The sequence below is a fragment of the Engystomops pustulosus genome, chromosome 1 (genome assembly GCF_040894005.1).
Source record: "Engystomops pustulosus chromosome 1, aEngPut4.maternal, whole genome shotgun sequence".
Taxonomy (NCBI): domain Eukaryota; kingdom Metazoa; phylum Chordata; class Amphibia; order Anura; family Leptodactylidae; genus Engystomops; species Engystomops pustulosus.
In genome coordinates, this window is record NC_092411.1 from 226,607,621 (window position 1) to 226,623,718 (window position 16,098).

A 16,098-nucleotide genomic window follows, 5' to 3' on the forward strand; every position below is an offset into this window, starting at 1 on the left:
TCTGCAGCGATTCAATTCTGACATGTATAAAAAAGATGCATCGCTTAGTGGCTCCAGCATAAAGGATACCTATTATTTGGAACTGCTACAGGGGCAGGTGCAGATTTTATCGGTGGAGTCCAGGTTTAGGTAAACATTATACGTAAAGGGTATAATGTAAGAGTAAAGAGTGAGGTGTATGGATGATTCTTATACATCCATGTACCATTCAGTATCAGCCCTTAATTAGGAGTGTGGCACAATGGGGGACAGGTATCATAGTTTTGTTTTTTATATAATTGAGACCTTCAGAAGGTCTTTTTTTTGCGCCTTATGTATGATCAAGTCTTTTCTTGTGATACATGTTCAGTTTCTGGCTATCCTGGCAGGCGCAAATTTTGGCTTCTTTTTGTTGCAAATGTCTCAAATCCACATGGACGCAAGCTACGTGAGGGGGTTATATACAAGAGAGGATACAAGCCATGTGAGGGGGTTATATACAGGAGTGGATACAAGCCATGTGAGGGGGTTATATGCAGGAGAGGATACAAGCCATGTGAGGGGGTTATATGCAGGAGAGGATACAAGCCATGTGAGGGGGTTATATACAGGAGTGGACACAAGCCATGTGAGGGGGTTATATACAGGGGAGGATACAAGCCATGTGAGGAGGTTATATACAGGAGAGGACACAAGCCATGTGAGGGATAATATACAGGATAGGATACAAGCCATGTGAGGGGGTTATATACAGGAGAGGATACAAGCCTTGTGAGGGGTAATCTACAGGAGTGGATACAAGCCATGTGAGGGGGTTATATACAAGAGAGGATACAAGCCATGTGAGGGGGTTATATACAGGAGTGGACACAAGCCATGTGAGGGGGTTATATACAGGAGAGGACACAAGCCATGTGAGGGGGTTATATACAGGAGTGGACACAAGCCATGTGAGGGGGTTATATACAGGAGTGGACACAAGCCATGTGAGGGGTTATATACAGGAGTGGACACAAGCCATGTGAGGGGGTTATATGCAGGAGAGGACACAATAAGCCATGTGAGGGGGTTATATACAGGAGAGGACACAAGCCATGTGAGGGGTAATATACAGGAGTGGACACAAGCCATGTGAGGGGGTTATATACAGGAGTGGACACAAGCCATGTGAGGGGGTTATATACAGGAGTGGACACAAGCCATGTGAGGGGGTTATATACAGGAGAGGATACAAGCCTTGTGAGGGGTAATCTACAGGAGTGGACACAAGCCATGTGAGGGGGTTATATACAGGGGAGGATACAAGCCATGTGAGGAGGTTATATACAGGAGAGGACACAAGCCATGTGAGGGTTAATATACAGGATAGGATACAAGCCATGTGAGGGGGTTATATACAGGAGTGGATACAAGCCATGTGAGGGGGTTATATACAGGAGAGGATACAAGCCTTGTGAGGGGTAATCTACAGGAGTGGACACAAGCCATGTGAGGGGGTTATATACAGGGGAGGATACAAGCCATGTGAGGAGGTTATATGCAGGAGAGGACACAAGCCATGTGATGGGTTATATACAGGAGAGGACACAAGCCATGTGAGGGATAATATACAGGATAGGATACAAGCCATGTGAGGGGGTTATATACAGGAGTGGATACAAGCCATGTGAGGGGTTATATACAGGAGAGGATACAAGCCATGTGAGGGGTAATATACAGGAGAGGATACAAGCCATGTGAGGGGTAATATACAGGAGAGGATACAAGCCATGTGAGGGGTTATATACAGGAGTGGACACAAGCCATGTGAGGGATAATATACAGGATAGGATACAAGCCATGTGAGGGGGTTATATACAGGAGTGGATACAAGCCATGTGAGGGGTTATATACAGGAGAGGATACAAGCCATGTGAGGGGTAATATACAGGAGAGGATACAAGCCATGTGATGGGTTATATACAGGAGAGGACACAAGCCATGTGAGGGATAATATACAGGATAGGATACAAGCCATGTGAGGGGGTTATATACAGGAGTGGATACAAGCCATGTGAGGGGTTATATACAGGAGAGGATACAAGCCATGTGAGGGGTAATATACAGGAGAGGATACAAGCCATGTGAGGGGTTATATACAGGAGTGGACACTACTGTAAATTTTGAATTAGAGGCGTGTCCTGCATTTTTAAGCACTCTAGTCACAAGTAGCATGGGCTTGTGCCTGCACCATTTATAAAGGGTAGTGTAGTTTGGTACTGACTAAACATACTTGCACACGTTTTAACTCCAAAAGCATGTCGGAAGACAACTATGGATGATGTGCCTTCAGAGATATATAACTTTCATATTTCACTGAGCTGTGTGAGGGCTTATTGTCTGGGTAACAAATTGTATGTCTCAGTGACGTTATTTATTATTTCATGTTGTGTACTGGTGAGGGGGGAAAAAAATTCCAAATGTGGTATAATTGGTGAAAACGCATTTGCGTCACTTTCTTGCGGGCTCAGTTTTTACGACTATCACTGGGCGCTCCAAATGCTCTACTTTTATTGTTTGTACAAAAAAAGTTTTCATTTCGCCTACTTCTGACGCTAAAATCATTTTCATACTTGTGTATGGAGCTGTGTAAGATAAGCTGACGTTTTGAGGACCATACGATATTTTGATCACTTTTTATAAAAAATTTTTTAGTGATTTAAAATGGCTTTAAAGTGGCATATTGGACATTTGGGCGCTAATTTCCGTTATGAGGTTCACTGCCGGGAATAACCATTCTGTCAAGTGCTGTTATGAGGCTATGGAAAGATCTCATTACCGGTAAGAGTAATCGTCATCTTTCTGCCCTTCCCTCCAAGGCTCCTTGGATAGGAAGAATTACGCGACTTGAAGCTGGAGCTCCAATGATAATCTGAACATGTTCACAACTCTTCTTCTCCTGCAGCCCCAGCATCTGGTGCATTAGATATCTTGTATTCATTTTTGATTTTTCAAAAGCACCAAAAAAAAACCAAAACATTTTGTCTCTGTGATGCTTCCATTTTATCTCTGAGGCTGCAAAAAAAAAAGTTTTCATTGCTTTGAAAACATCGTATCTGGTTTTTCAGTCTCATCAGTTTTGGTTTCTTCATGGACAAACAATCAGTGAAAAAATAAGCCAATGTGAAAACTCTCATTAAAAACGTGTGCGGTATCCATGGAAATCGCTGAACCACGGATGTGAAAAACAATGCCAATGTGAACAAGCCTAAGCATTGTACAAATGTTAATAGTAATGTGCCTAGGTAGCCCCCCCCCCCCCCCTCAGCTGTTATACTGTTTCAAAATGCAATGTATGCACAAGTGTGAATGCAGGAGGAGGTACTTTCTCAAACAAGTTCTTAACCCCTTAAGGACGCAGGTTTTTTTTTTGCTCATTTCTTGCTCTCCACCTTCAAAAATCTATAACTTTATCATTTTTCCGTGTACAGAGCTATGTGGGTGCTTATTTTCTGCGTAACAAATATTACTTTCCCGTAATGTTATTTATTATTCCATGCCGTGTACTGGGAAGCATGTGCGTCACGTTCTTGTGGGCTCAGTTTTTACGACTTTCACTTTGCGCCCCAAATAACACCTCTACTTTATTCTCTGGTTCGGTATGATCGAGGTGATACCAAATTTATACAGGTTTTATTGCGCTTTAATACATTTTCAAAAATTAAACGAATGTGCATGAAAAAGGAAAAAAATAATTTGCCATCTTTTGACACTAATATCTTTTCATACTTTGGGGCACAGAGCTGGGGGAGGGGTCATTTTTTTGTGAAATGAGCTGACACATTGATACCATTTTGAGGACAGTGCGACATTTTGATCACTTTTCATTACATTTTTTAATGTCATGTAAAAAGGTGTAAAAGTTGCATTTCGGACATTTGGGCGCCATTTACTGTATCGGAGGTCACCGCCGGTTATAACAGTTTTTATATTTTGATACATTGGGCATTTTGGGATGCGGCGATGCCTAATGTGTTTGAGACTTTTACTGTTTATATTTTATATCAGTTCTAGGGAAAGGTGGGTGATTTGAACTTTTTTTAAACTTTTTTTTTTTTCACTATTTGTTAGACTAGCTAGGGTACATTAACATAAGATAGTCAGATCGTTCCTACCATATACTGCAATACAACTGTATTGGAGTATATGGAGTTTTTTCATATGATTCAGTACAATGAGCCACTGGCCATTGTAATGTGTTTCAAAACACAATGAAAACGCAACCAAAAACGTGTGTGACCATGACCTTGGGGTTATTCTTATACCTCGATTGTCATGTGCTCTGACCTGCACTGTGAGGTCTTATACACTCACCGGCCACTTTATTAGGTACACCATGCTAGTAACGGGTTGGACTCCCTTTTGCCTTCAGAACTGCCTCAATTCTTTGTGGCATAGATACAACAAGGTGCTGGAAGCTCCTCAGAGATTTTGGTCCATATTGACATGATGGCATCACACAGTTGCCGCAGATTTGTCGGCTGCACATCCATGATGCGAATCTCCCGTTCCACCACATCCCAAAGATGCTCTATTGGATTGAGTTCTGGTGACTGTGGAGGCCATTTGAGTACAGTGACCTCATTGTCATGTTCAAGAAACCAGTCTGAGATGATTCCAGCTTTATGACATGGCGCATTATCCTGCTGAAAGTAGCCATCAGATGTTGGGTACATTGTGGTCATAAAGGGATGGACATGGTCAGCAACAATACTCAGGTAGGCTGTGGCATTGCAACGATGCTCAATTGGTACCAAGGGGCCCAAAGAGTGCCAAGAAAATATTCCCCACACCATGACACCACCACCACCGGCCTGAACCGTTGATATAAGGCAGGATGGATCCATGCTTTCATGTTGTTGACGCCAAATTCTGACGCTACCATCCGAATGTCGCAGCAGAAATCGAGACTCCTCAGACCAGGCAACGTTTTTCCAATCTTCTACTGTCCAATTTCGATGAGCTTGTGCAAATTGTAGTCTCAGTTTCCTGTTCTTAGCTGAAAGGAGTGGCACCCGGTGTGGTCTTCTGCTGCTGTAGCCCATCTGCCTCAAAGTTCGATGTACTGTGCATTCAGAGATGCTCTTCTGCCTACCTTGGTTGTAACGGGTGGTGATTTGAATCACTGTTGCCTTTCTATCAGCTCAAACCAGTCTGCCCATTCTCCTCTGACCTCAACCTGGCATCAACAAGGCATTTCCGCCCACAGAACTGCAGCTCACTGGATGTTTTTTCTTTTTCGGACCATTCTCTCTAAACCCTAGAGAAATCCCAGTAGATCAGCAGTTTCTGAAATACTCAGACCAGCCCTTCTGGCACCAACAACCATGCCACGTTCAAAGGCACTCAAATCACCTTTCTTCCCCATACTGATGCTCAGTTTGAACTGCAGGAGATTGTCTTGACCATGTCTACATGCCTAAATGCACTGAGTTGCCGCCATGTGATCGGCTGATTAGAAATTAAGTGTTAACGAGCAGTTGGACAGGTGTACCTAATAAAGTGGCCGGTGAGTGTATAAACAGGGTTGTTCCTTTCCTAACCAAGTCCAATCAGTTTAATTAAACACAACCGGATTTCAATAAAGTAGTAGAACTATCTCTAGGAAAGAAATAGACACCATGCGAGTTGGTGTCACAGCAAAAGGTCCGAATACTTATGACCATGTGATATTTCAGTTTTTCTTGTTTAATAAATTAGCAAAAATAACTACATTTCTGGGGGGTTTTCAGTCAATATGGAGTTCAGAGTGTCCATAAATTATAAAAAAAAAAAAATTACTTTTTTGATCTTACCAGTTGGCTGCAATAAAACAAAGTGAAACATTTTAAGGGGTCAGAATACTTTCAGTACACACTGTATATGTCATGTGATTCTGTTGGTCTTTGGGAAAATTGGTACTTTTTTCCACATACATCCACATGAGAAGCCGGTATCATAGCACAGCAAATATATTAGCTCAGAATTCATGTTCGTACAGATAAGGGATAAATAAGGGCCACTATGCTTAGACCCGAAATGTATTAAATATGTTACCCGTTTTGCTTTGTGATCATGACGTAATTTTTCAACATGGCGGTTGAATAAAAATGTTTTTCTATTTTTAGGTGATTTCGCCATTTTTTACTGCAAGTCCACTATGGGACTCAACTTTTTTTTTCCTTTACGTTAAGCTTTGCAACACTGGTAAATGATCTATACTCCTAGAGCTTACACTTTTTTCTTCTCATTTTTGTCGATTACTGCACCATGTTGTGCTTTCCTGTTGCTCATCCAGCTACGTGTGCCCCCCTGCCCCCATCCCAAACAATTTTGTTATCAGAGAAACATATCAGAAGGGCACAAAAGACAGGACGAGCCAGTACAGTTTCCCCAGTAAGTTTATTTGGATTTTCCACAATACATAACACCTCTGTAGTCTTTCCAGTTGATTTGTAATGTAGGTTATGTAATCATATCAGAATATGCCCAACCAGTAACTTCCTCTATAACTGCATCCGTGCTACTTCCATCATGTTTTACACAATCATCGAGACTAAATTGTGGCTCAAAAAGGAATACCATCTAAAATTCTGAAGGCAACCATAAACATATGAAAGCTGGTGCCAATTACTTGCTCCTCCATATGCTGGCCTTCTCTAGTGTGCTTACACGTGTTCTCCATGGTGAGCATCAATAAGTCAATAAACAGTGGTTCAGTAGTGGCTTGTTTCCAACTAAAAAGAACAATAGATGGGGCATGCTGAAGTCCAACATGCCCAATCCTTCATCTGCCATCAGGCAAGAGTCTGTACACCTCCCTTTATGGATTAGATGATCAGTCTTTCTCACCTACAGAAGCAAGGCTCTTCAGAAAATCTATGCCCTTCACCAATTATTTATATTTTGGCTACTGATGGTAACCGAGTCAGCTAGAAGCCATTACCATGTGGTGGGTCTGTTTCAGTGATTCGACCAAGCACTATATGTGAAAACCTGTGATGAAGCCTCATTTCACAGCAGCCATCTCTAATGAGGATTACCAATTTAGTATCTTATTGCTTATTTAGAGTAGTGTTACCACTTTTAGGCCTCAGCATTACCAGGTGGTTGATATGGCTGTGCTTAAAATATGGTTCATGCATACTGATCAAAATGAAGGAGATGAAATAAGGGCAAAAGATGTCTAAACGTTAGAGAGGGGGTAGGCTTGTTGTATTCACATTAAACAGATCATATACAATGAGCATCCAGTGTCTAGCAGATTTATAGGGAAGGGAATTGACCACACAGATAATAGATGTGCAATTAGTGCAATTAGGTGTCACATTTTCCCCCTCTATTTGCCTGAAACGGTCAGAACTGATAGAACATCAAGCAGAATATAAATACAGATACAGAACATTTGCACTGTAACATCATATTTCTACTATCATGTACAGTTGTCAGAAGGTAAGAGGAGACTTGGGTAGGTATTCCACAATTTTTATAAAGCGTCATACCGTGCAAAGGCTCCACGACAAAAAAGGAAATAGTCTTCACAGCTCATTATCAAAGTGGCTCTATCCACCGCAGGATCTAACAATGGCAGTAACACTTCAAAACATTAGTGGATGAGAGACGGGTCCAGCATACAAAAATAAAACTGCATAAATCACTTCACGCCATACAACGCAGCATAAAATAATACACACGTCCACTTTTGTAAGCTGTTCAGCTGAAGAGATGTCTATCCCTGCACGTGTCAGCACTTCTGTACCAAGCTAAGCGCTATATGGCACTTTTGATTTCTGAATTTGACGCAGTCAAATGTCTCAATATGAGACGTTGCTGCCGTAGGAGTCTCCTCGTGGAGTATAACAGAGGACTGTCAGAAACAGGAGACATAAGAAACTAAACCGGTCCTGGAATGTACAAAAGTGAAGTGATATCAGTTGAACACCTTCTAGACCCCAATAATAATAAAAAGAACAGCAAGTCTTGAAGAATGGCTCGAATTCTGGGTAATTTCCCATTTTCCACAAGCCCAATATAATGGAGTAGACTCCAGTAATAGACCTGCCCTGTGTGCCACTTCCTTACACAGCCCTGCACCGCCAACAAGATCTGCGCCTCTCATATTGTACAACAAGGGAGGCAAAATGTTCCACAATAGAACATCTTTATCAGGTTTTCCAGTTTTCCATACAGCTCCTCCATCATGGCAGAGAGTCCTTCAGTAAGCTGACCTCCTCCTCAGTCTCCTCTTCTTCATAAATGGAGTTCAATTGAACATTATTAACTCGGGATCGTGGTTTGCCATTTGGGCCATGTGGCGTAGGATATCTTTTTTTGTGATAATGCCAAGGAGGCGTCTGGGAAGAAAGAAACAGACACAATTACTAGAGGGTAAGCAGATTCGGGTTCAGGAGGATGCTAGTTTAACCACAGAGAAGCAGGAAAGAGAAGGTACGGGCACAGTTTCCATATTCACAAGTGACATAAGACCTCCACCAATTTCTCATTTTTGCCCACAGCTTTGCTGATAAAATGCATTAGGCTATTTCAGCAGCAAATAATTTCTGAATGAAAGGCAGATTAAAGGATGATTGGAGTTTTCATTGTTAATATTGTTAGGTTTCTTTAAAATACTCTTGTAATAATCTTGAACTTGAGCTTTTTATCGCCTTGCAGGACCGCACAATCCATATGGGTGACAGTAAATAATATTATATGCATCAAATAGTCTCTTCTCAGGTTATAAACAGCTCAGAGATCATAGTTCATTCCTTTCCCAAATGTGCAGATGACAAAAATATTACCAATGACAATCTACAGATAGAGAACATTAAATGGGTGAGTAACGTGACTGTTATCCTGGTACAGTATCCTCACATCTTCCCTTATGGGTCAATGGTCATATAGAAGAATATATTAAGCACAGATGCCACTGTGAATATGTGGTAGTCTCAAAGTACATTGGGGGAGATTTATCTGTTTACACTGGAGTAATTTTCACCTGAAATACAGAGCACCACATCTATTGGTTGTTTTAGACCATTTTTAGGCAGTTTTCAGACTTGACCAAAAGGGGATGTGGCCTAGCCCTGACGCCGGTAATATAGATGAAATAATTGCTGGTCTAAAGTACAACTCCACGGTCTTAAACTTCTCCAGATAAATCATCCAGAATTATTTATCCACATAGACTGTGGAGTCTTTATTAAATCTCCCCCATTGAGTTAGTTACCAGGCCCATCAGGACTGCTGTTCTTAAAAGGATCTATGATAGACATGTCCTACAATTGGGAAAGGAAAAATAACCCTTAATAATAAACCTCTACCAGGATAACATCACGCGGCGGAATACATTGAGCAGATGCCCTTCTTAATCTGGTTAGTAAAACCACTTGTGAAAGGATGCATGAAATTCTTCTGTATTAAAATCAAACCGAAAAAAGCGGGGGCACACGACAGCTGGTCAGTGTGAAATGAATGATTGGGAGCAGCAACATAGTCAAAGCAACCAGCAACAGGACAGTGCATTAAGATAGGGAAATCTACGGCAAAGCTCTGCTACATGAGTCTCTGGACTAGCTTTCTTCATGTATTGTTTCACTGTACAACTATTACATATAACCCAAGGAATCAGCACAAAGGTCACATGAGGAGAGGGATGGCAATGCTAATGACAACTCTAATGTAATCAGCTTAACAAAGCAAACCTATGAAATACTGGGAATCAACACAGACAAGGGGTCGTATACCTTTAGAACTCTTGTAGTCCCATCCATCAGCCGGGAAATTCTCTCCTTGATGCAGATGATTAGGATGTAAATACATATTGTACACACTCACACACATGTACTCACAGTGGCAGTAATTCTCTAGTCTCTACGTGTTCGTAAGGGCTGCCACCTAATAGGAAACTACTCAGTATAGTCTGGTCAGAAGTGACCTTCTCCTATTTCTGGACATTATCACAAGCTATACTGGAGTGTAGGCAACTGGACAAGTAATGCTCTAAACTTTTTCAATTGATTGGCCTATCCGATTCCATCAGCAGAAATATAAATACACACGCAATCTAATTAAACAGGCACTATAAGAATCCATGGATGGCTGATCTGGAGGATAGGTCCCAAGTGTGACCATCCTAAAAAAATCCCTTGGATACAGCAGATAAGATAGGCTTCACCCTCACATTTCTGAAGATATTTTATTTGTAGTAAAATGCATCTAAACTGATTTTTAAAAATAAATTTATTTCCCAAGATAAAAACAAGAAGTATTGTAAGCCCTACAAAAACCTGACCATTTTTTAAAAACAGCTCTACTTCATGCGGACTACAGGCTACTTCATGCGGACTACAGGCTACTTCATGCCATCTTTATCAATAAAAAGACAAGGTTCATACTTTAGAAACAGGAGAACAAAATCCATTTCCCCATCAATCCCAAAGACACTACATATCCCAGAGAGCAATACATTTAGAAGGAGGGAGGCAGGTACAATTCTGTACAACTGTGCACATTACAGAGAGGCCCTTATTACAATATATTACACTGGTTATGAAAAATCCCCTAAAAGTAAGCAGTCTTGTATAAATAGGTCTCTTATTAGAAAGGATGCCACAATCCTACTGATGGGAAGCAGATTTCATAGCAATTACATTAGTCTCATGATTCTCTGCATATGTGGTAATGTATGGTAGACACCTGACAATGGAATCTGTTAAACACCATTAAAGTCTATCTATTGTTATCAGTGTCACTGCCTGTAGGCTTTTTGGAAATGTTCAGAAACCTCCCCAGGCCCCAAAATATCCATCTGCAGTAACACAGTAAACAGAAGACAGGGGGAAGGGGGTGCAGCTGCAGCTTTTATCTGTGAAAATGGTTGCTTTAGGGAGGTGGGAGATATTGGAGTTGCTCATGGTGATGGACATCAGAAGAGCCTATTCACTTAGATCTTGGTGTACACAATTTTGGTTGTTCCAGGGTCTGACCATTAATCTTCTGACTTTTGGGGCAGGGAGACGCATTGTTCTCCTGTCTGACGCTGCATTGAGCTGCTCTCTGCCTCTAGCCCCCACCCTTGCATTCCAGGACAAAACTCACACACACTGACTTCCTGCAGGCAAACAGCAGTAGTGAGCAGTGAGTAGAGGAAAGCTACACGCAGATATGATCTATATCCAGGGGAGGCACAGAAGATCTGACAGTATGTTGCTGTGCCTGAGATGTAGCAGCAGAGCTGAGAATGTAATTGTGTGTAATGTGCTTCTCATCTCTGATTTGTCGCATCTCTCTTTCTATGTGTCAGAAGCTAAATTAAAGTGTATATAAACCTTGTCAGCACTCAGCATCTCACAACACTAGAAGGATCATGAAGTGGCTGCATAGAGCCCACACTGTGGAATTTTACACGGACCATCACAGAGCTAAAACAGAAATAAAATTGAGTAAAATTGTAACTTAAGGGGGGTTAAAGTTTGAGAACTGTCTTAGGGAGTCCCACCCAAAACTGAGTAAATTTGTAAAGTGTGGGATTAAAAATTATCTTTATTGTGTAAACATCATCAAGGAATTGAAATTTGAGAATTTTCTTTGAGGGGCAAACCCCTTTAAGGAGCATAGATTAAATCCAAAGCTTTTATTTGTTTGTATCATACTGCATGGAACAATTGCAATTCCTACGTTGTATATACGTACATGTAGCTGAATTAATATAGGACTTCACACACACAAAATACATATACATGTGTAAATTGCTTTTATTAACACATGCAACTGGAATATTGAAACTAGCCTAACACAACAGGAACCTTAGTATATGTATTTAACATGTACAGTACAATAGTACATGTACTTAACATAAAAGGCACTATACTAGAAGGTAAAACTTCTGGCTCCAGTCTGTGGGCTCTTAAAGGCCCAATACAAGAAAACCTAATCGTACAAAAACATCACATCAGGCACCCTACCTCAACCTCTCACATAATATGCAAAATTATCCAAATTTTTATAGAAGTTTCAGAGGGAAGTGCTGAGCATGATAGCGTCTGCAGGAAAGAGCTGGTGCTTACTAAGTTGCTTTGCTAGTGTCATACTAGATAGGAAATGCTGAGCAGAAGTTTCTACTGCCTGCAGGATGACTCTTGCCCTAGACAGTAGTCAGCAGTGCAGCGGCTGCTATCAGCGGGAGCAATGTGCTCTATAGTTGACCTGGTGAGGTGTGGGAACAGATGACAAATTTCATGCTTCCTGCCTTCTAAGTGACTACAAGTTACAGGCGCTTTGACTAATCACCAGGGGTTCCACGTGCTGCTTTAGATGCTCGAGATGTTCTAATATGTTCTTCTTTGTGATGATTCCCAAGACAGTCCTGCAACAGATCATGTTATGCTAATAACTGAGTTTGAACTACAAATGGAGAAAACAAAAAGAATGAAGCAACAGAAAATAATGGCAATGTTATGGGGTGGGATGGCTGACACACAACTAGTGGCCGGGTCAGAGATTTCACTTATAAGAAATACAACACACAAAGTAACTGCTCAGGTGGCATGGGCAGCAATACAAGTAAAGATCAGTCTGGTATATATGGCATGTAAAGCCAGAATAAATAGTACATCCTGCATCTATTGGACACTGTGAAATTAGAGAAGGTCTTGCAATAAATGGACAACCTGTTAATATAGCAGTAGCATGGCAATGATAGCTAGCACTGACACATAATATCCAGAATAATTATCAAACAGGAAAAAAGAAAGAGTAGGGTTGACATTGGTAACATAGATATGTTATGTGCAGGCCCGGGGTCTGCCGTAAACTGAACACATAGAATGTGTATTATAGGTCATTATGAAAATGAGAGATTCAAAGCAGATTTCATTGAACACTGCAGCAGATTTAACACTGGATGGCATTTTTTCTTTAAATTTTAAATTAAAAAGTCATTGCTGGAAAAATGTATACAAACATTTTGATGGAAAAAAAAATGTGGAAAGAAAAGATAAAATTGCTAAAGACGTCATTGTAATGTGTACAACATCAATGGATTTGAAGCAAAAAAAAAAAAAAAAAAAAAAAAAAAATGAAATAAAAAATCTTAGCAGTTTATCCATCAAAGTAAAGGGGTTTCCCATTAATGAATTAAATGTCCAAGGGGTCCAATATCCACCCTGATTAGCAGAATGGGGGGTAAGCAATCTACAGGACATGATTTTGATCCTGGAATTAACAAGTTTACTGACTACTGCTGTAAAGAAAAAAAAAAGGGATAAAAATAAAAAAAGAATCTGAGCCTGAATAATGTGAAGACTCTTATGAAGTGGTTAACATGAAAAGCCAGATGCTGCAAAGCCTCTATGATTTGTAGGCAGGACACAAGAAGAGGAAATATTGGTATTAATAAAGGCTCTTTATGTCGGTGCATGGACACATAATACATAAATAAGGTGCCCGTAAAAACATGCAATGACGCAGAGACAACAAGCTATTAGTAACAGCCCACAGTGGGAGCACAACAGAGCCTAGTGCCAAAGCAACACAGACATCTGCTCAAGCATTACATGACTATACACGTCATCACTAAGGCTGCGTGCACACTGCTCTTTAGGAGCCCTTATTAACCAAAGCTCCTAAATTGGAGTGAGCATGTAGCCCAAGGAAGGATTCACAGGCAGCAAATGTTGTTGCAGAAGCTTCTGTAAGCATCCGATTCAGGAAAAATTCCATGTACTTCCCACCAGATTTTTATTCACAGAAACCTCTGCCAACATATCTGCTGAATGTGAACCCCCCCTCCCCCCCATGGAATAGGCCCTTTGAGGCTTCTACTCCACAAGCATCAATAACCGTTCTAATCCGTTGAATAGAATGTGATTTTATACTTACTTTACCAAAGGAAACACAAACTTTGTTTCAATATAAAAATATTTTACAAAGGATTTTATTTAATTGTAGCTTCATCACATGAATGTTATGCCTTATAGAATTACTTCCCCTTGACACTTGTCCCTATCCACATGAGGTCACCATTTTCCCCGTGGGACATGAAGAATGGCACTCCCATAGAGATGGAGGGAGCCGTCCCTGCACATCAGATAGTTCATTTTAACAGAAAAGAGGTGTCACTAGGAAAACAACCTCTTTAACCGTTTAAAGACGTAGGGGTTTTTTTTGCTCATTTATCTCTAACTCCCGTGTATTGGGAAGCTGACAAAAAATTCCAAACGTGGTGACATTTGCATCACTTTCTTGTGGATTCCAACTTTCACTGTGCGCTCCAAATAACAACTCTGCTTTATTCTTTGGTTTGATACCAAATTTATACAGGTTTTATTGTGTTTTACTACATTTACATGAATTAAACGCATGTGTAGGGTAACAAAATAAGTGCCGGCGTTTTCTGACGCAAATAACTTTTTCATACTAAGGTTTACAGAGCGGTGCAACCTTTTTATCACTTTTTATTAAATTTTTTGTGTGATGCAAAATTGTGTAAAAGTCCCGTTACGGACATTTGGGCGCCGTTTTCCGTTATGGGGTTACTGCTGGCAATAACAGTTTTTATATTTTGATAGATTGGGCATTTTGAGACTGATATCTAACGTGTTTGTGATTTTTACTATTTGTTACGTTTTACATCAGTTCTAGTGAAAGGGGGTGATTTGATTTTGTTTTTTTTTTTTTACTATTTTTTAGACCCTCTAGGGTACTTTAACTCTAGAAGGTGTGATCGTTCTACCAATAAACTGCAATTCCTACTGTACTACTGCCACTGGCTCATTGTAATGAATCTACTGAAACCATGCAGACTCTAGTCTGGCGAAGACCCAAGGCTTGTCATGGCAACCAATCGCGGCGGCCCCAATGACATTCGGGGGAGCTGTGATCGCAACAAAGATGGTGGTGCTCACGCATCGCCGTCTTTTAAATGACACCAGCGGCAACGGAAGGGTTAATACCGTCGATCGGTGCTAGCACTGATTGTGGGTATTAGCTTCAATATGCAGCAAACACCACCTCTGTGAGAAGAGGGCTCAGCCCGTGAGCCTTCTTCATCTAGCCTCCACACCTCTGCGCCATACATGTACGGCGCAGAGCATGAAGTTGTTAATATTAAAATTCTTCATTATGGTCAAGAAATTTGTTTGCTTGCAGAAATTATGTTTTTTAGATAAATAATAAAACATGAATTTTATTTTATAAACAGGATGGGTGTTTCAGTAAATATTAGTATACCCCAGGAGAGAAGAGTTCTGGAGCATCTTTTATTATAACTCTATGTTGTGGTGTAGTGGGAATAACAGAGGAATGTCACACAGCGTTATACGTAACAGATGATCCAGAAATGTTACATAATAGGGAATGCAGACATGATGATCTTATATTTGTTCCACATTACTGTTGTCTGCATTCCTGCTCGTTACCCCTCAGTATAATGAAACCTATGATTATAACGCTCAGCCACTCACCCATTGTGTGTGACAAGGCACTGCCTGAGGCCCAGCTTGCGGAATATATCCACTACTATCTCCATTGGTGTGTGGTCAGTCACAGTAAATGGACTCATGTCTAAGATGCTGCGCAGTTTCAGTGGTCGAGGGCTTTCTGCAGGGAGTGATGGAGTGTGCTGAGCGAAGCAGACGCGGGAGCTTCCAACAATACCCTCCTGCTTCTTTCTTGCATTTTCTAAAAAGCAAAAAAAGAGAAAATTCCTAATAAAACATCTTGCCCTAGGATAACTACTACATAATACACAGATAGCCTTTACTTATGTGGCATGCAGAGCAATATGGCCAATTTCCCCTTTAAAGAAAATCTACTATCAAAATTAAGCATGGATAAACCAAAGGACACTTACCCATTGATCCAGATACTGTGGCAATCTTCTTATTTTTGCTATACATGGCCTCCATTTAAATTAACTTTTAAGATTAGGCTAATGAGCCTAAGAGGCTACCCTAGTTGCCCTGTGATCTTACAATAGGAAGTAATGAGGAACCAGGGGGGAAGGGGGGCTGGGCAGGGTTATACATTTTGGCAGCCTGCAAAGCCAGATCAAAGAGGGGTTAGGGTAGCCCTTAGGCTCATTAGCATAATTCTAAAAGT

The 16,098-nt window shown here is 40.8% G+C and overlaps 1 protein-coding gene across 4 annotated transcripts in view; it reads right to left on the bottom strand.

Moving 5' to 3' along the window:
* Positions 1-6,380: 6,380 nt before the first annotated feature.
* CLCN3 (chloride voltage-gated channel 3) overlaps positions 6,381-16,098 on the bottom strand; it is a 51,797-nt gene continuing 42,079 nt past the window's right edge. For 2 of the 4 annotated variants that reach the window (XM_072119916.1, XM_072119925.1), the window contains 3 exons: positions 15,462-15,678; positions 12,289-12,364; positions 6,381-8,351 (listed from right to left, as the gene is read on the bottom strand). In XM_072119916.1, coding sequence (XP_071976017.1) covers positions 8,196-8,351; positions 12,289-12,364; positions 15,462-15,678 — 449 coding nt within the window. In that variant the 3' untranslated portion in view covers positions 6,381-8,195. The remainder of the gene's footprint in view (positions 8,352-12,288; positions 12,365-15,461; positions 15,679-16,098) is intronic. The other 2 variants (XM_072119932.1, XM_072119940.1) reach the window with 1 other exon arrangement.